The sequence below is a fragment of the Molothrus ater genome, chromosome 9 (genome assembly GCF_012460135.2).
Source record: "Molothrus ater isolate BHLD 08-10-18 breed brown headed cowbird chromosome 9, BPBGC_Mater_1.1, whole genome shotgun sequence".
Taxonomy (NCBI): Eukaryota; Metazoa; Chordata; class Aves; order Passeriformes; family Icteridae; genus Molothrus; species Molothrus ater.
In genome coordinates this window covers 20635118-20655723 of record NC_050486.2, presented here as the reverse complement: position 1 = coordinate 20655723, position 20606 = coordinate 20635118, and the positions used below count along the sequence as shown (strand labels likewise).

The 20606-nt window shown below is 40.0% G+C and overlaps 1 protein-coding gene across 7 annotated transcripts in view; it reads right to left on the bottom strand.

Moving 5' to 3' along the window:
* ST3GAL3 (ST3 beta-galactoside alpha-2,3-sialyltransferase 3) overlaps positions 1-20606 on the bottom strand; it is a 175177-nt gene that overhangs the window by 133552 nt on the left and 21019 nt on the right. For 4 of the 7 annotated variants that reach the window (XM_036388060.2, XM_036388061.2, XM_036388058.2 and 1 more), the window contains exons 3-4: positions 1980-2027; positions 86-220 (exon numbers count right to left, since the gene is read on the bottom strand). The exons of 1 other annotated variant lie outside the window; for it this stretch is intronic. In XM_036388060.2, coding sequence (XP_036243953.1) covers positions 86-220; positions 1980-2027 — 183 coding nt within the window. Of the gene's footprint in view, positions 1-85; positions 221-1979; positions 2028-20558; positions 20593-20606 lie in introns of those variants that run through there. 2 more of the 7 variants (XM_054515839.1, XM_036388062.2) reach the window with 2 other exon arrangements.

Genomic DNA, 20606 nt, shown 5'->3' with positions numbered 1-20606 from the left:
TTCTCAGCTGGTTTTGACTAATTAAAAAAAGGTATATGTAATTTTATGTTTCAAAGCATGTAACTTTAGCTGAAACATCACCTACTGGGAATGGCTGGGCCTGGAGCTGCCATGGTTTCTGTGGGTTCTTTCTGGGCTCTGTCTTTTCCTGGGTCTGCAGCAAGGTGAGATGGGATGGACAGCGGAATCACAAAAGCCACAGTTTTTCTCTCTCTCCTTCCTGTTCAACAAGGAAAGCTATCCCTCAGTTGGACAGATACGACACATCTTGACATCTTATTTAACATATCAGTTCAGAGCAAGGTGAACCTTGCAGCACAGCAAGTGCAAAGTACTAAACACAAGACCAATAAACATACAGCTTTCTTGGGCATTTCTGAGCCTCCTTTCTCAAATATATGAGTTTTCTTCACTTCTCTTCAATGAAGGAAGTTAGTCTCGTTGCAGTGAAAGGGTTTACAAAAGATGTCTCAATTCCTAACCAATCCAAGCTTGAGTTGCAAAACAGCAAGCAGAACAAAGACCAGTTCTTTTAAAACAGGCCCAGGCAGTGCATGGCTCACATGAGCCTGTCTCCCACCCTCCATATTAACAGAACTCCAAAAGACACAGAGCAGTTGAACTGTTTTTCATCACTAAGTTTACTTTCCATTTGGTGGAAACATTTATGGTTAACTCCACAGATACAAAATCTGTGGTTAAAATTCAAGCAAGGGTATCTCAAACCTATGCAACTTCCTCCCTACTTCTGCAGACTGAAGAGACCACGACCCAATACAGGACACAGGCAACAACACACTTCAGTTATGACATATTAATTAGTAAGAGAGAATTAATAGGGGATTTCTTTCCCCCATATACACAACAACATATTCATTTGGCACCCTAGAGATACTCCCACATCAGATCATGCACTAAGATTAGATCTATTTCCAGATAGAAGTTTTAGAGGAGATACAGGGAGAGTAAAGAAAGTTTGAGGTGTTTTAAACAAGGTAAGTTACTACCACTAGTTGAGGGGTTAGTAAATCAGATGTGTGTTCAAGCTTCAATGTTAGTGTCAGGCAGCAGGCTCTCTTTCAAAGACTGCAGGCAGAAGACAGGTGCTATGTTGGAAGGCAGCATGTTCCCCCTATCAACCTAAGAGGAAAGGCTGGCAAGCAAGATAAAAAAAATCCAAGTGAAGGTTTTGTCTTTTGTGGAAGACAATAAATATCCCCATCTTTTAAGTGTTCAGGGGTTTAAGGTTATAGGAGCAATTCTTAGTCTTTCCCTTGCACTTCATATATCATTATATACACACCATAAACTGAATTTCATCAAGTATTATGCTCACTATGGTGTGTCATGGCTGCAGCTTGCACATTACACACAGCCAAATGGAGAGTTACTGATCCAGTGAAGTGCTCCCAGCACAAAAGAATTTTTAATTTCTTGTTCAGTTTCATTGTAGATCACACTTAGGTTCCAAACAAAATGAGATTGGGAAGGATTTGCCCTGGGGTTCAATAATGCTGGTCAATCTCCACCCAAAAAAAGTTTCCAGCCCTATTGGTTTAGTTATGACTCTTTCGTCTTCTCCTTCCTGGAAGCATTCCTCATGTTTTTCCCCAAATAACTCAACTGTTTGTTTAGCTGGGAAACTATCCTAGTAGCATGAAACAGTTTTTCTTCAGCTGGTAGGTGACATCATCTTAATGCCTTTCACATGAGAAGAGGAGCACAAACTGCATCATCAACACATGTCCAGGTCATTTCCTCGCTGGGTAAGGGAAGAGTCACGCAGGTTAATCCTTGTGTCGTACTAAGGCTCTTAAAACTCCCACTGCACTTAGGAAAGGACCTATTTACCCTTTGGCTAGGTGGTTGATTACCACAGAAGTCTGACTCAGTGTCCTGCCTCCCAACATGGCTACCATGTCCAATTAGGTAGAAGCCTTGTCATGAGGTGGGAGATAGAGAAGAAGGCAATGTTGTACCTGAGCCTATTGTATGTCCAACGGAGTCAAAGGAAAGAACCACTGAATCTGTAACACAAGAGTACAAGTTCATTTTCCCCTTTTTTTCAGCAGCATTTCTTGCTGTAACATTTTTTTGTTATTTTGCTTAAGTAATTCCTTGTGCTCCCTTCTGGCAGGAAGCAGAACAACTTCTTCACCAACCAGAAAAAAAACCAGGCACCTAGCAAAGGCAGAACAACGCAGTATGCAGTAAATCACAGTGCTGTTAACCAATGAAGTAGCCACAATTCATTGAAAATAATTTAATTTTATGCCTAACAAGCTTGTCAACTGAATCATAACATGCTTCAACTACTGGCCTAGAGAGTTTTTTCTTATCAAATGTATTCCCAATATTTTGTCCCCACTTAGAGGACTCGCCTGTTATGGTCAGTTCTTCCCTGACACTTGGTTTGCTAAGCCAAGCACTTTGTGCTCCTTGTACTCCATGCTCACCACATTCCCCACATCTTTACTCACAGGAGTGACTTCCAACTCAATGCATTTCAATTCATCAATATCTTTTCACCTTTGCACTATATGCAACACATGCGCCAAGCATCAAGAAAATATAACCTCTCTACTTGATACCCTTTTATTTTTGTATCTGGGAATCACAACAAAGCTTTTATCCATGACTACAGTGGCAATTCTTGCTCACCAGTTAATGCCTGACACTTTTAATCACTGTTTCATATGATGGGGCACCCTTTGCTTCAACTGTGGTTTAAAGACCATAGTTTTTATATATGCAACTTGAAATTTGGCCACATAGAAACCCTTAGTGCCTGCTTGCACTCAGCTCACCCCATGATCCAGACCCCTTTATAAGTCATTCATTTTCCTCACATAGGACCCTTCCAACCTAGAATTTGTTTGCAAAAGCATCAGTAATGATTTGATAATCTGTTCCAAGTGGAGATGCATTATGTTATGCTCAATAACTGGGACTTTCCCCCAGCTTTATGGTTATTTGAGACAAACCAAGATTTATTTTGGTAGTAACCCTCCTGGTTTCCCATCTATTTTCATGGAAGTCCTGAGTGAAGGAGAAAGATGACCAAATTCTATTCCCCTACCAGTGGAGAAAAATAGGGCCCAGAACTTAGAGACAATTTGCCAATGGGCAAAACACAGAAAAGAACAAACCAGCACAATAGGATTAATAATTTTATGGCCTGAGAAGCTTTAAACTGATACAAAAATAGCTGAACTGCCTCTCATCTTCACCTAAACAAATGGACTGAATCCTTTGACATTTCTCTTTGTCATTCAGGTTTCAGATGCGATCAACTCATCACACATCCTTTGCAGCACCACAAAGGCTGCCAAGGTGCAAGCCCTCAGTGGAAGGCAAAAAGATCAAGCACAAGAAGACTTAGTCTGCTGAAGAGCTTAACCTCCTGCTGCATCGCTTGAAATTTAGGCAGGCTATAGTCAGAGGCAGTTACCATGTTAGAGCTGAAAATAACTTGACAGGACTGAGCCCTTGGCTTCTCTGTATTTTACATTATCCTGGTGTTTATGTTCCAACTCTTAAAAATGCAATAAGAAACTGCTAATTTTCAAAATAAACACTGTTGTTTTAATAAAGGACTGTTAATTTGACTGGGCTTAAAAGAATTTAGAAAAAGAAGGTCTGTGCTGTCTCGGATCCAGCACTATGGTAGTAACATGCAAAAAATTAAAAAGAAGATATTACTAGTCTCAAAACTTACTCCAACAAAAATAAAAATCCATCTGGACTTAACAACTGTATTTCCTCTTTTGGGAATAAAATTCAGACATTATTACATTATTCTAAATAGCAAGGAGTTTAATTCATTTTAACTTCATTAACTTCATTTGTCATCAATTTTAAAGTATCTCTGTGGGGTTCTACTTTTAAAAAACTGTTGAGATTTTTATCAACATAAAGTACTGCTTTGTAGTTAATGTCAAATTTAAAAGTTGTTAATTTTCCTGAAATATATTTTGCATTCAAACACTGCACATGAAAATATTAGGATTTATCTAAAAATGCTTGAAAAGCACTGCAAGCACCAAATTAATAACATTATTGCAACCCACAAAATAGTATCATGTTTCATTCCCCTAACTGAGAACATTATCTTCCTCATATAAAAAAAAACAATTTACAAGCAGATTAAGAGCTTCCTTTTCCAATCCAGTCCTTCATGCTACTATTAGTTTCAACTAATCAAATTCACTGTGAATAACCTGAATTATAGTCAACTTCTCCTCGACCTCCAGGAGTAATTTTACTAAATATGGATCTTTATTAAAACGCTGTGTTTATTTCTGGTATTAGCACTCCAAAAGTGAATAAACTATAAACCTGAAGAAGGCTGAGAAAATAATAATACATCACCTTTCTTCTACCCCAAAAAGCTACTCACATCCAAACTCAGAGCTACAGGTTATTTCTGTCAGAAGTTGACGGAGATAAACGTTTCTTTGAAGCAAGCCAGATTTACTTGCAAATACACTGAGTTCTGCTTCACGGAACCCAAGAAGAAAAGTTTCTTTGCTTCCATTTTCAAATCTCTTCCAGTCATCGCTCAGTTCAAAATCTCCCTGACTTTCTAGGGGGTCTTTTTTGCTGAGACAAAGTGGCAGCTCTGTCTGTGCCCAGTGCCTTTCCCCAAGCCCCAGAGTGTGCTCTACCTTCCAAAGGCGATCTTCAAAGGCTTTATCTTTCAAAACTCATTAAGATACAATGTAAAACATACCCACTTACATGCACCCTTGCCTTAGGTGCCAGGAAATGTTTGTGCCTGAAGGAGCAGTCCCGAACCTTTCAGATACCTATTTCCATAAATAAGCTTAAATTTTTGTCCTCCTGCCTTAACTGAAGGGCCGCCTTCATGCCTAAATCATGAAATCTGACACACAGTAACTTGCCAATATGTACAGCTTAAGGCTGCACATGCCATAGTGCCAGTCTTTTACATCTGTTTTCATGTTAACTACAATCTTTTTTTCAGTGGCTCTAGCAGCTTAAAAAAGAAAAGGAAAAAAACTCCAAAACAACACGATATAGCAAAATCCAAATGCAATTCTGGATCTTATCCAATCCATCAGAAGAAGCAAAGACAGCACAAGTACTCACTCAATTTAGAAGGCACTCAGTGCCAGGAATAATGATGGCTGAGACCTCACCAGCCAGATTGCAAAGTTGCTTTGGGTCACTTTGTGTCAACTTAATCCAAAATTGCATTGGGACTTATGCTCTGGGTCACTTTCCCCTCACTCTCACCATCCAGTTAGAGCATCACAAATTACACCAATGTACAAATGTGCTCCATCATCCCCCACAAAACAGTGCTGTGCAGGGTTACCTGAATGCACTCACCACAGCCCCTTGGGAGTGTGGAGGAGTGTTGTATGAGACCCTGCTCCACTGCTGTGAAACCAACACAAGAGTCTCATTTCATTCAGGAAAAAGGAGCTCGAAGACAGACTCTGCCAAGACCCTCAATGCTGTTCTGGGAACAAATTTTAACTCATTTCCAACAATGCTCCATACAGGACCCAGAGCTGAATGTACCTTCAAAGGAACACAACTGGACTTGCACAGATCTATTCCGTAGTAAAATAAGAAACAAAACCAAAACCCAAACCTCAAAAAAACCCACCTGCAAGCTAATCTGTGATGGCTACATTTATTGCCACACTACACCACACTCCAGCTAAGACATCCAGGTATGGACTGATTGTATTTCAAGGCAAGGGACGCACGTCCAAGTGTTGCTAACCCCTCACCTTTCTCAGGGCCTGGATAACTGTGCACCACACTCCCCTGTCCCCAAGACAAATTAAATGATCCATCTTGCTGCATATATTGTGCACCTTAGCTCAGGGCATTTCTGGACACCAGCCTAGTATTTAACTGCTACTCATAACACATTGCTGTATCTTTTCCAGTACTCTGGTTTCTGAACAGACAAATAAACGAAGATTTGGATCTTCACAAAGGAGTGATGATCCTCACCAACAAACTGCAGATTTGTAGGAGACAAACAAAGTCATGCTGAAAAACCTCTGAAGTTTCATACTCTATGCACATCACTGGACAATCATTTACCATGGGTACTGCACTGAAGAGATGTATGGAAAGAGCTCTTAAAAGCCCAATTGTGTCAAGTTCTTAAAATAATTTGCAGGAGCAAAATGGATTAATTTCCAACACAAATACTATCCTTACTTTGATTTCATAATTGAAGAAGATGCAATATACAAACTAAAACACAAGCAGTGACAACACATAATGAGAACTGCAAATATAATCCACATTCAAACAAGAACTGTACATAAACTGTATGTTTACCTAAGTGCTGTTTCAATATTTCAGTTAAGATTTTTATAGTAAGTCCCTCTGAGAAGCCACTAACTTTTTATTGCTTTCTACAGATTCTTCCTGCAAGGATTTGTAGATATTTGTCTCAACCTATTGGAAACCAAAGAAGCTGAACCAATAACTTCTCTTTTCTTCTTTTTTTTTTTTTGGGGGGGGGGGGGGGGAGGATTGTTTAGTGTTTTTTTAAAGAAAAAAAATGAAATGCAAAACCAGACTTCAGCAATAAAATAACTTCCCCATGAAAAACAAAATGATTGCGTGCTGCTTTGGAAGTGGTCCTGAGAAACCACAAACTGTCAGTCCCACTGGAGTTATAAGAGTTTAATAATAAAGGCTTAACACAGCCTCAGTACCACATACCATTACAGCAATACACACCACAGGCCAAGCCAAACAGGGACTACAAGAACACATCACAACATAAGGCTATGATTTGGCACATCCTTACTCAGATGTTCAAGCTCTGAGGTCTGCATTGCTTTCTTACATGCATAATCAATGTCTCTCATTCCATACACCCCTGTTCTCCAGATACGCCGATGGAGAACTACAACCTGTACTTAATAATGTAATTTATACCTCCAGAGCTTGATCAGAGACCAGATATCCTGCAGAGCTGCATCAGCTGGCCTGGGGATGGCAACTGCAGTAATATTACCCAACAAAATTTTGATTCAGAGTCAGAATGAAAAGAAAAAAATGAGGTGCTTCATTTTTATCACAGAATTAGAAGAACATTCTTAAGGGTCTGTCATTCATCTGTCTCCTTTTTTCTGCTGAGTACTGAAAAGTATAGGATCAAACATCCCAAGAGACATCAAAATTTATTTTCTATTTGAGATCAATATTCTGGAATGTGGCATACCAGAGAAGGAATATTTAATGACTGAAGCTCTTCATAACTTGCTGACAAAGAGATCAATAACACAAAAAACTATTCTTATGTTTCACCTAGTCAGGAAATGAAGCATACAAAAGCACTCTCAAACACATTCTACTGTTGGGATTCATTTGGCAAGAAGATCTTAGAACATCTCCTGCCCCAAAGAAAAAATATTTTTAATAAGACCCTATCTTATGATGACTCTGCATCGTACTGAATAATACTTATATCCAAAGAACTGAAGGGAACTGAATAATTTCATTTCTGTCTTAGAGATCTCACTTAGATATCTAAAGTATGAATATCCTTCCTCAGATTCAGTAAAACATAACTGCCTGCACTTAAAAATTCCTTGACAAGGCAACCTTCACTTCCTAACACATTGTTTTGCATGCTGAAGATGGATTTAGGGAAGGGCTAAGTAATTTACTGAGTTTAATGATAAATGCCATCTGACTAACTTATTAAGTATCCTACTTTTGCATTAATGTTGGTCCCCATTCCCCCAGCTTGGTCTATTTTGTTTTACTAAGCTCTTTCTTCTATAGTGCCAAGGATTTTCCTACTTGACACCTTCTTTTCTGAACACAGTGAGACAGCTCTGTGGTAAGGGCACTGGTCACTATAATAACATCTTCTGTACCACAGTTCAAGGATGTTCCAAATGACTCATATTCATCATTTAAAACTCAAGGCACTAATTGTAAGACATCACCTAAGCTCCCCTTCACACAGCATCAGTGAAGGTCAAAGGAAATGCATATCATACCACTCTTACTGATAATCTCAGCTCCTACACATGCACTCTGTCAAAAACAATCAGTACTGCTCCTGTGTTTAGACACCACAAGGAGTTATGATCTCAAGTGTATTGTTTGAGCAGCATAATTCTAACATTTTCAATATCTAAGACGAGAAATTATATATAAAGATGACACACACAGAGCACAGGCACACTTGCTAATCCCAGATGTGAGAGCAAATAGCAAATAAAGGGACTGCAAGTTTTGGCAAGGAAAACACATGCAGAGTTTGAGTCCAGTGCTGTCTGCAGCTGATAGGAGATCCAGGTTCAAAGTTCAAAACTTAGTCCCTTTGTGGGAAAAGTCACTCAGCAACAGGACACATCTTCAGCAACAGGAAACATCTGATTGTAAAGAACATTTCCAATAAACTCTGGGTTTAATAAATTGTCTTAAAACAGGGCTACACAAATTTGAATGCCTGTCCTGTGTGCCACCTGGCTATACTTATTTTGGTATGGAGATGTGGGAACAGGACAAAGCTTCTTTCAAATAATGTACCTGTGCGGGAAGATTCATCCTCATTTGAGAACACACATCATTGAAAGATATGATAATAATGGAAATATCTCACTCTTAACAGTAATTCAGTTATGCACTGTACAAATAAAAGTTTCTGCATGTTGCTCTAGCCACTATCTCTTGAAATACCATTCCCATTTACAAAGCACACAGTACTGAAGACCCAAAGGTTCTCTCTCCATTTTTGGTGGCTCACCCAAAAGACCCATTTTATTGACAGCTGAGTTCACAGCCAAGTTTAGATCTGAACCCAGATTCCTTGGCCATCCACTCTGTGCAGACATGAGGTCCCTTCTGTGCTTCAGCCTGGAGCCAGCCAGCTTCCACACCGGGAAACCTGACACGGAGCACTGAGGCTCAGCACAAGCTCTGCTGCAGGGAGGGCAGGCACAGCTGGCTCTCAGTGAGTCTCTGCAAACTAAGCCACAGCCAACAGGGGTAATTTTGCTATAACCCATGCAGCCCTGAACAAGTCCTTTGATTAAATTGTTTCTCATCCACAAAAATAAACAATCTGATTTTTTCCAAAGACCCTTGGATAAAAGGCTTGAAATTTAAGAATGGATATAGCAAAGTATTATCACTTGTCTGGAGAATTTAATGTGGCATCAAGGTCTACTGGTTACACTGTAAACAGAAAAGTCATTCTCTGTCACCTCTCAATTTCCTGTCATTTAATTGAAAATACAGCTCTCTTAGTGATACTGAACTTGAGAGATGCAGTAATATTCCTTTAGGCAATTTTTATGAATTTCATGGAACCTAACCAACCTTTTTACACTTGCTGTTTTGTGCATTACTCCTTTCTCATCAGGACGTTTGTTATGAAGTGGTAAATGAAGTGAACAACACTCATGTTCTGAACAGATGTATTTTTAAAATGGTTTGAGCATGCCAATTTTCTTTATTCTGCAATGAATGAATGGAATGAAAAAGATGTGGCGTCCTGCGCCAGCTGGCAAATGCTTCAGAAGGATATTACATTGCTATTGTCTTCAGCAGTGCCCAAATAACTGTTTGGTGGCTGGAAGGGCTGGTATGTTTTGCTCATAAGATCAGTATTTATTTGGATCTACTACATAACTTCTCAGAGCCATGATCAGCATGGTGCTTACTGAGCATCAGGGACAGGCAGCTCCTCCGTGTCCATCACAGCTCCTGTTCCAGGGGAAGGCCAACAGCACCTTCTTCTCACTTTGCACTTGCAGAAGGGAGGTGAACAGTTCCCAGAGACAAAGGACAAGGTGAGATCAAGGTGCTGCAGGCATTCCATGAAGATATACTTGGCTTTGAGGAGCACTCCAGGGAAGGTACAGAACTATCATAAAGTCACAAAAACAGCCAGGCCAAACTTTGCCAATAAAGCTGGTATCCAAGAAGTTATTTTCTTTACTATGAGAAATCCTTTATAGCTAATCCCAAACAGATTCTCAGCATTTTAAGGAGTTCATTATCTCCTAAGACAGGCCTCATATTTTGGTTTCAATTATTACTGTAGCAAAAAGTCAGTCATACTCCCAAATTCCATAGAACATCATGCAATAAATTACAAAGAAGTATAATTTCTCTCTTTGAAGATAATAATCTATGTGGCAAGACAGAAAATAGGTACTGGCAGTTGGCGAATTACACAGCACAGAGAAAATTAATTCTGTATTTTCATATTGCACAAAAAGCATATATTGTTAGCTTAGATACTATAAAACACAAAGCATTTATAATTTGAAATAAATTGCTTTAGTCTTGTAGCATTTTTCCTAAATATGGACATGGGCTTTTACCTTAATAAAACACAGTTTGTGTCTCAAACTTACATATACTCACACAACTGTCAGAGAACTCTGAAAGGCTGATGCACACTATTTTCTGGTTTACATAAATGAAGATACCTACACTCAATTAATGACAATCAGGACAACAACTATTTTATAGACTCGTCTTCATTTTATGCCGATTGAGCAACTCAACTACTTTTTCCTCCCTTTCCCTCACATGCAAAAACCTTTTCCTTTTCTAAGCTAACTCTCAGGAACCCCCCCTTTCTCAAAAGCAGAAGTACAAATACTTCCATCAGGAAATTCACATTCTTGAGTTTCTTTGAAAATGATCTACAAGATATTTAGCCAGTGATCAATAGTTTCCCAAAACCTTAAAGCATGCAATATCTGGCCCAACTACGAGAATAACTGCCAACGAGCTCCTATGTAAAGCTTTTACAGTAAGATTTGTCATTTCTCCTGACTCTGCCTGGAGCACAAACAAATTACAGGAAGGACTAAGGTATGAGGTATGAACCTAAAACATCTCCTGAATACAAGTGTTTTAGATGCATCTTGTCCAGAAAATGACCACACTTGAATTTCTTTTGCATAGCAAGGATCTAGATAATTTATAAACATGAAAGGTGATGTTGAACAGAAAGTCTGCTGGATCCATTTTTCACTCATGTATTTTGCACTTTGGGGCCAGGGGGAAGTTTGTGGGAATTTTTTTAACTTTTAACAGCATTGCCACAACTGATTTCAAAATTTGAAAAGATTTCTGGCCCATCAAATCCTACAGCTTAGTAAGTTTCCAAAACATGCTGAGACTTCCAAAGGAAAATTTTGATTTGAGAGATCCTACACAATTTGTGATTTTATAGGTAGCAGACAGACTCAGAGATACGGAGCATAAGTTCTTCCCAAGCTGACGGCTTGGGGAACAATTTGTCTTTACCTTATTGACACACTAACTGGTCTAAAAAGGACATTATGTCTACACAAAAGCCTTCACATCCTAAACCAAACACTGACACAAGCAAATCTGAAATAAAGGTGTTCCCAGAGTATCTGCTTGACTTCGAAAGCGCCCATACTCAGAGGAAAAAAAAAACATAAAAAGCTCCAAAACAAGAACCACAGTAACTGAACAGTGCCTATATTCTCATTTCCTATTATTTTATTTTACAGAAGTGTTTGATTTTAATTTTTAATAAAAGAGTTCATCAAAACACAAGAAAAATAACCCAGGGATGCACTAAATACTGTCAGTAGTGCCTCATTCCCATGTGCAGAAATTGCAGGACAATGAAAAACTTACTGAAATAGCAGCTGCAGGAGTGGAAGTTGATCACCACACACACCACTCAGCCCCTGGACAAATACAGCTGGAGACAATCTAAGGAAAAGTGTTCCTCCTATCACACCACATAGAAAAATACAATGAATCCCTTTAAATTAGCACTTGGCAGAGAAACAAGCCAGTGAGGGAAAAAAAAAAAAGCAACCAACCAAATAAAGCATTAAAATAATTCCAAGGCACCCAGAAGGTTAAATAAGAAGAAACGTTGGTTGCAGTCTAGGATCAATGGAATTAAACTGTTGAGCATCTCCCTGAAGTGTTTCAGCCTTTTTAAAAAAAATAACTCATAGGGTAGCTTCCAAGTCAGCAGTGACTAAAAGTCAGAAGCCACTCTTCTAAGTGGGAAAAGGACATAAAAAATGCCAATGTCACCTCCAGCTACAAGAACTTTTACTGTCCATGGATAAATTCTATCGAAAAGATCCTTGTCAGCCAGACTGAAGGTTACAATGACACAAAGCTTGTGTGCAAAACTGGAATAGGCAGTAAAATACCAGAGAACCCAGGAAAGCCACAAAGTCTCTTGCATCTTTGCAACAAGCAATCAAAATGCCTCTGGAAAACAAAACTAAACAAGAAAACCCACCCCAAAAACAGAAGGGAAAAAAACCCAAAACCCCAATCCACATCAATGGACTACTTTAATGAAAATATGGACACAAGGGATAAGCTTGCTTAAAAACAGTAATCCAGCATCCAGTACAGCAGCATCACTGAAGCATCGATTTTTTTGTTGTTGTTGAAGATCCTGTGAAACTGCCAACTCTACTTCACTAAAAGTTGAAACTTCAGAAATTGAGAGATGCCAAGAGCAACTCCTTTTCTAAGTCAATTTCCGCAAAGAAAATCTACTGTAATCTCAGAAAGACAAAACTTCCACAACGCTCCACAACAGACTCCATTCCTTATTAGCATTTCCAGCCACCTGCCAATGTGTGCTTCCAGCCAGGATTTCACAGGCTCACTGGGATTCACAAATTTTAGAGTTTCACCAATTCTGGATTACTCCACTAGCAGAACTCCTTATAAAATGCAACAGTCATTTTATTAACCTTATTCTAAAACAGCTGCCTCATCTAACACAACTTCTTTTGACTGGCAAAAAAACCCAACAGCTTGATGTTGGCAGGTCTGGGATCAACTCAGAAATGGAAAAAGGCCTTTTCTTGATTTGTGACAAGTCATCAATTTTGGCAATTTTTTGGCCCTAAATTTGACTATGAAATTGCCTGCACAACTGAGCAGATGATAGGGAAAGAGAGGAGAGGATTAAGGAAAGGGAGATAGCAATGAGTAGGGCATTCTATAAATAAAGAATATTGCAGAAGCCTGAGACAGCAGTTCACAAAACACAAAGGGCTGCTGGTCACTCAGAAAAGGCAAACTGTGTTGAACAGCTTAAGCTGTTGGGTTATAAAGTCGAGGACTGGTTGTAGAGGAAGAGGTTCTTGGGTTTTATAAGGTTTTTAAATTGTAATGAAAGAGTGTCTTTCTCAGGCTCGATAACCTTGACATTCCTTTTAAACCATACTAAAACAAACATGGCCACCAGCTCTTCCAAACGGAATCAAGAAATGGCAACACTAACCACAGTAGGTGCTATTCAAGGCAATACACAAACCTCAGCATCTCAAGGCCAAGGACTCCATATGGAGAAACACAAGCCAAAAGCAGGATTTAGGGCCAACTTCAAAATTGTACATATGTAAGAGAACTGCAACCACTTTAAGATCCTCACTGCATCTGAGCAACTCGCTATCACCAGCCCCAGGCCCACAAGACTTCAGAGCGGGAAACAAAGTTATCAGCTGCAGCAGAGCACTTTCCCACAGCTGGTTTTAATTAAGCTAATTTGGCAGTAGTGACTGACAGCAAGCAGAGCCCTCCCAAATCACTTTGCAAGCATTTTTGCCAGCATTTCACCATCTGTGATAACCAGGATACTTGATACGAACTAGGATCTGTCTGAGGTACAGCATTTTAGAGCTGTGTATCCACTCTCCTTTAAAATCACCTGGTACAGCCACTGCTTACAGGTAACTGGAGCCACTGTTTACAGATAATGGAGTGGGGGGAGAAGATGCAGAACTTGAGGAAAGGCGTTGGATCAATTCCACTGAGAAAGCCACTCCTGAAAAAGCAGGTAGATCACTTGCCAGAATCCCATAATACCTTGGCCGTACCTGTGGTACATGAAACCTATAAATGATCACATGGATATTGAGGAGATTTTGGAGCTGTAACAAACAGAATGGCCTATATAATTTCTAGGCTAGTTGTGTAGTTTTCTTTTATAGATACGTGCAGGATAGGGCAGATTTAGCACAAAGAAATGCTTTGGGTTATACCATGATGTCAGAACAATCCAGGGTATGGCCAGACTGTGCAAATGTAAGCGCCATTAAGGGAATGAGAAAGGGTCTAGAAAAGGAGTAATTTTAGTGGCATCTAACTACATGGAAATTTTTTCCTAAGGTAAATCTCTGACCAGCAATTGGAGTGGGAGACACTAATGGTATCAGTACCAGCACTGGTACATGAGACCAACACACATAAGGAATAGATGGATCAGTAAATATAAGTCAAGAACATGCAAAAAAAAAAAAAAAGAGCCTTCTGCAGGAATACTTAGCATGTACCCACACCTGGTCTGTCTGGTTCGCTCAAGGTATGAATATCTGATACAAACACTAGTTCAGATTAAAACACTGACCTGGACACCTCCAGTAAATGCAGACTGCTGACACTTAAGCCAGGGAAGTTGCCAGGAACCAAGCCTTAAGTCTGAACCAAGGCAAAGGAAACAGTGAAAGTTGCGGGATCATAAGTCTGGGATTCACAACAGCAGAATTCAGGGACCATGGGATTTGGGCCTTGGGAGAAGACTGGTGCAGGAGAGTTTGCTCATTTTGAAGAATGACCTCCACCATGCTCAAGAGTCATAGAGCCAATGTGCAGAAAATCAATCAATGGTACCAGGAGACCCACATGGATCAACAAGAAGATTTTGACAATACTCAAATATAAAAAGAATGCACAGAAGAGGTGGGAGTGGGGTCAGGTGAGCAGGGACAAATGTAGAGACACTGCCCTAGTGTGCAAAGACAGACTTGGGAAGGTCAAATCCTGCCTGGAGCTGAAAACAGCAAGGGACAAGAAGTGCTTCTACAAGCAATAGAGCAGTAAAAAGAAGACTAGAGAAAATGTGGGCCTGCTGCCGAGAAAAAAATATGGAAAGGCCTGGAGAAATGGGCAGGCAGATCTCATGAAGTTCAGCAAAGAAAAATGCAAAGTCCTGCTCCTGGAGAGGAATAACTGTGCCCTACAGTCTGGGTGCCAACCTACTGGAAAACAGCTTTGCAGAGAAGAACCTGGGAATCCGGGTGGAGCAGCTGACCCGAGCCAGCAGCATGCCCTGGTCACAAAGGCAGCCACCAGCCCCCGGGGGGGGACCCTTCCCCTGGCTCAGCACTGGGGGGGCTCTGCTGCAGGGCTGGGGCACTGCTGGGCTCCCCTCTGCAGAGACACACACTGGAACAAGTCCAGTGAGCTAAGATGATTAAAGGATTGGAGCATCTGCCACGAGGGGAGGCTGAGAGAGCTGGGATTGCTCAGCCTTGAGCAGAAAAGGCTCAGGAGGATCTTAGTAACTTAACCTGATGGGAAGGATTAAAGTAGGCAGCGATGGGCTCAGAGGTGAGGTGACCAGTGAAAGGACAATAGGCAATGAGAACAAACTGAGAAGCAGGAATTCTGTTTAAACCTAATAAAAAACCACATCTGTACTATGGGGGTGCTACCGAGTTACAAATATTTTGTGACTCTGTGAAACACCCTTGTGTTCTAAGTAAGTGTTGCTCTTAGGAATTTAGTGCAAGTACTGCCCCTCAATTGAGATTGCTTCAGAACAAATTAAAAGCAGAGGAATCAACAGCAAAAAAAGACAAACCTTCCAGTCTGCTGGTAAGATGATGCCAGGCAAAAATTCTGAACAAATGCCTTAAAAAAGTGAGAAGTCAATTTATCCCAAATAGAGCACAAGGTAAATCTAATAACTACAAGGTTAGGGTTCACTTACAAAGAATTTCCTTCCCAGTATAATGAAATATATTGTTAATGGCTACTATTTGAGTCCAGGAGTGAAAATCCAATGATCCTGCTGAGGTCATGATTACTACCCATAATAAACTGGGTTTTACTACTGGCTTTCACAAGAGGAGCAGCCAATTAAATACAATGTGCACACTGGAGTGTTTTTGGTCTTTTGAGCTAGAAGGATCTGGGCAGTTTCTCTACAGTTGCTCAACATATTCAACATGACTGAAGTGTCCCACACTGACAAATTCCCCCATCAAATTTCACCCTTCAGAAGATTTCAAGCTGGTGGATTAATAATGCCCTGCATTCTGCTAGTGAAAATTTACATAGTGATGCCACAGAAGGCACAGCTTCCCACCACAGCCCCAAACAGCCCATTCCCCTAGGCCCCCACCTCTGAGCCATCACAAGGACTCCCATGGCTGAAAGGTCAGACTTTCCATTTTAGTTTTCTGCTGTTTTGCAGTAGGCTGGCATTGTTTGCCATGCCATTAGTCAAACAGAAACAGCTGGCTCAAGGTAAGCTGTAGAAATAAGGGCTAGGGTTGAAGCACAAAGAATGTGAGTGATGTTCCAAAACACAGTTATAGCCAGTGCTAGCAGTGTTTCCTACAGCCAAAGCCCAAAGGCACATTAATACCTTTCTATCCACTCCTCCTCCACTGTGGCTCTATTCCTACCAGGCATCATGTTTTCTGCTCCCAACAGATTCCATCACTGAAAGCCACCTACCATCCCAAAAACATGCAGAAGAATGAAGACAGATTGGGAAAAGAGTTATTGTGGCCTTTGAATATTTTTTTATTTTTCAAACCTGTCTATATAAGGTCTTCTCTCAATGAAATCACACTGTAGTTAGTACCTGTAAAATTATCCATGAGGACAAACCACGATGAGAGGTAGATTCAGCACAAAGTGCTTCAGTGAGTTTGCTACTATACCAACTATATCTTGTACCTACAAGGGGTATCTTCTGACACCATGGCTTAGATCACTTTGCAAAGCAGAAAACCTCACTCACAGAGCAGTTCTTTTTGCCAACTTAATATCAAATAAGCCCGTGCCAGAATTCCATGGAATCACAGAATGTTTTGGTTTGGAAGGGATCTTAAAAACCATCTAGTTCCAGCCCCCTGCCATGGGCAGAAACAACTTCCACTAGACCAGGTTGCTCAAACCCCTGTCCAACCTAGCCTTCAAAGCTTCCAGGAATGAGGCAGCCACAACTCCTCTGGGAACCCTCTTCTAGTGCCTCACCACCCTTACAGTAAATAATTTCTTCCTAATATTCAGTCTAAACCTGCACTTTCAGTTTGAAACCATTTCTGTAAGCATAGGTGCATTACAGTAGAGTCAGAATACAGCAGTGACCAAAGTGAAGGTGTCTCACTTCCATCAGGATTATCAATTCCAACCCCAAATTAACACCAGCCTCAAGGCCAGACAGAATACTTTGGCAACAACACAAAATTTAGGAGATTTTCACACCCTGTGTGGCCCAGCACATCACTGCAATTGCCCCCAGCACAGCTGTGCCATGACAACTGCTCACAGGCTGAGGGGAGGTGGTAAATTGGATCACTGAAAAAGTATGGGACAAAAATCACCAAAAATAGTCCTTAAAAATGTTACTATTAAGCAGTCACTTAGAGCAGATTTATCACAAAAATCAACACACTATGTAACTGTACTCTCAGAAGCTTAGATTTGGAAAGCTCAGGTCCTTTCCACAGAACTGAAATGATCCCTGGCAAAATGGTAACATTCCTTAAAAGCGGGTCTTAAATAACAGCCCACCTGTTGACATTCAAATAAAACACAACTCTGGTGAACAGCAGCCAGAGACTGTGCAAGAATGTGGTAAATAAAACACAGGAGGAGAGAGCTGGGCTGTCCAACAAGAGCTGGAATAATTCCAACTTTGTCCCCTAACCTTTACTGGTTCTTTTATAGTTTATCTCCAGAAGAAAAACTCTCTGGAAAGTTCCAGCATAATCAACTCCTCAATCTAGAACAAAGAAGGAACAGTCCTTCCACAACACTGAAGGACAAACAACTGTGTCAGAATACACATCTTTGAAGCACTTTTTGTGACATCAGAACTAATGAGAAAACATTCGTACTTAATTGGGTGATTCTCCACAAAACTACTCAGTAAATCCATAAATGCATGCTATGAGGACGGGGCAGTGATCCAACAAAGACCAATAACATGTCAACAGTTCCAACGAGTAACATATTAGGAGCAAAAAAAAATTCCAAACTCGGTGTGAAAAACCTCATTTTTTATCTTGCACCAACAGTACCCTCTGCTGTTCCAAAGCTGCACTGCATAAGGTGACATCCAGCACTGACCATCGGAATACACCATCCATCAAAAGCATCCACCTAGCTTTATTCATTAATTATCCCAATTCCTGTAAAGATGTTCCAGATGTATTGGTTACTTCCTACTAACGAGACAGGTTTTGGGTTGGTTATAATATTAATATATTTATTGTCCCAAGACTTTCTTCTGTGTTAGAAAAGTACAGTTTTTGCCTTAGAAATAATTTTTAAAGTAATTTTTTTAAGTTAACAAAAACAAAATAAATGGAAGGCTATCCACTAAGGAAGACAAGACCCAGTCAACACCACAATAATATTTTCTGGAACATTTCTGTAAAGCCAAAAGGGGGTTTTAGTTTTTAAAATCAGTGTATTGCTCAACAGCCACACATCAGATATTCTACCACAAGGTTTTTCAAAATGCATCTTGAAGGCTACATCCCATCTGGCAAACGGCCCTAGGGGAAACAACATAGGAAGACTCCTGTACTTCTGATATGCTCTGATAACCCAGCATTCCCATGCTGCAAGAAGGACCATCACACTGCAGATGCAGCACAGCAAGAGCAGAAACAGGGAGGCAAGGCAGGGAATTCCCCTGTGATGAAAATTCCAGACCCACCCATGCAGGATCACCATGAAGCTTCAGCAAAAGCCCCAAACCTGAGGAGACATCACCCTCAGAGTGTCCAGCTGATGATCACCATCAGCAGAGAAATTCAGAAATGGAGTGTACTACTGTTCTTATCCCCTCACGTGGAAGGCAATGTGAGGGAGCATAGGCACAAATTGTATGAGCACTACAGAGGAAAAAATGCCCCCAAGTGGGATTTGAGGCACAGGCATCTCACCACAGGCAGCCTGTATGAACAAGCACAGGGAGGAAAAGACATACAAGAACAAGGAACGCTCTAACTAGATTACATGGTTAAGATGACCGTGCCAAAATTGAACTGTGAATGAATACACTGAAGTATAATCCAGAACTACAGAAAAAAAAACCAAAACAAACCAGAAAATAGAACTCTTTCAGTATAGAGAAGAAACAAATTTATACAACTTGCAATGGAAAAGAAACCTCTACTGCCTGATCTCAAAAGCTTTTCAGGGCAGGGTGACACATGACAGAAAATGTCTACAGAGCTTAAAACCAAAAGAAACTGAACAAAACATGTTGTCCTTAACTATATTGTCAACAGGACAGTTCCACCCAGTTCAGTGTCTTCTTCCGAAGCGATGGGAGACATCAGTCAGCTGCCTCTGACCAAAGGACACAACTTTGAAGCTTCAAGGCTGGTTTCATGTCTTTCCATCACGAGCAGACTTAGAATCAAATTTTCATACATTTAACAGCAACACGACTTCCAAGTGTATGGCAAGTATACAAATATTTGATCTTGGCAAGGGAACAAAGTACTTCCAAGGGGACTCAATGGTGTTGTAATGACTTATAGTGAACAGCAAGCTGATCTGAATTGGCACCACAACACTGAAACCCTCATGTCTTTGCACTGAAAAGCATCAGCTAGCGCACAACTGCAAACCACATTTTTCTATTCCACTCATTCCAAAGAAATACATGCCAAGAAACGTACACACAAGTTAGAGAGTATTTAGAAGTAGCAATGTTTAATATTTTTTAAAAATTTCTCCACTAGAAAGATTATAAAGCCCAAATCTGAAGAAAATAAGACTACAACAAGCTTATCAACTAATCTAAAACTCACAAACACATGTTGAGGGGATAAAAAAAATTAAAACAAGAGAGGGTGAAAGTCAGAAAAGCTTGCAATTGACTTCATTGTGGTCAAAGGGATTTAGAGTAGACATCAGGAAAAATCTGTCTAGAGGGAAGAACAATTAAGCACTGGGACAGATTGTACCAGTTCCCCTAATTAGATTTTATAGAGTACTTATGACATATGTTGGAATAAAAAGATGTTAAAAATATTGTTTCTAAAAGCCCAGAGAAAGACCTGGGGTAGTTCTTTCCAGTGCTATTTGCTACAATTTCCTATGAAGGAAAACATTTTGAATGGCCATTATCAAAATATACAACCTCTAAAATAAGAAGTAACATTTAAGGTCAGATAATCAAGAAAACACACAGTACTAGAAATCAAGCCTATTAATCTACACTTTAAAAAAGCACAAGACAATTATTTTTCAAATTAAATATTTACTAAAGTATCTTAGAAAGTTTCTAAATGTTATGCAGAAGGAAAGAAAACTGCCTTGTACTTCCATCTCACTCCCTGTTGTTTCTTAATGCCACTGAGGTAGCTGGACTAAATGTCAGAGTGCCAGGAATACAAAAATGCAAGATAACGGCACTGAGGTACATAACATAAATATGAAAATAAATACTAATTATATTTTCAAAACTTAAATAATTATTTTGGAGCTTAACACTATCCATCTTAACACTATCCCTTTCTTACCTACAGACTGACTGTTCAGGACTGATATTCTCACTTGCTGATATTATC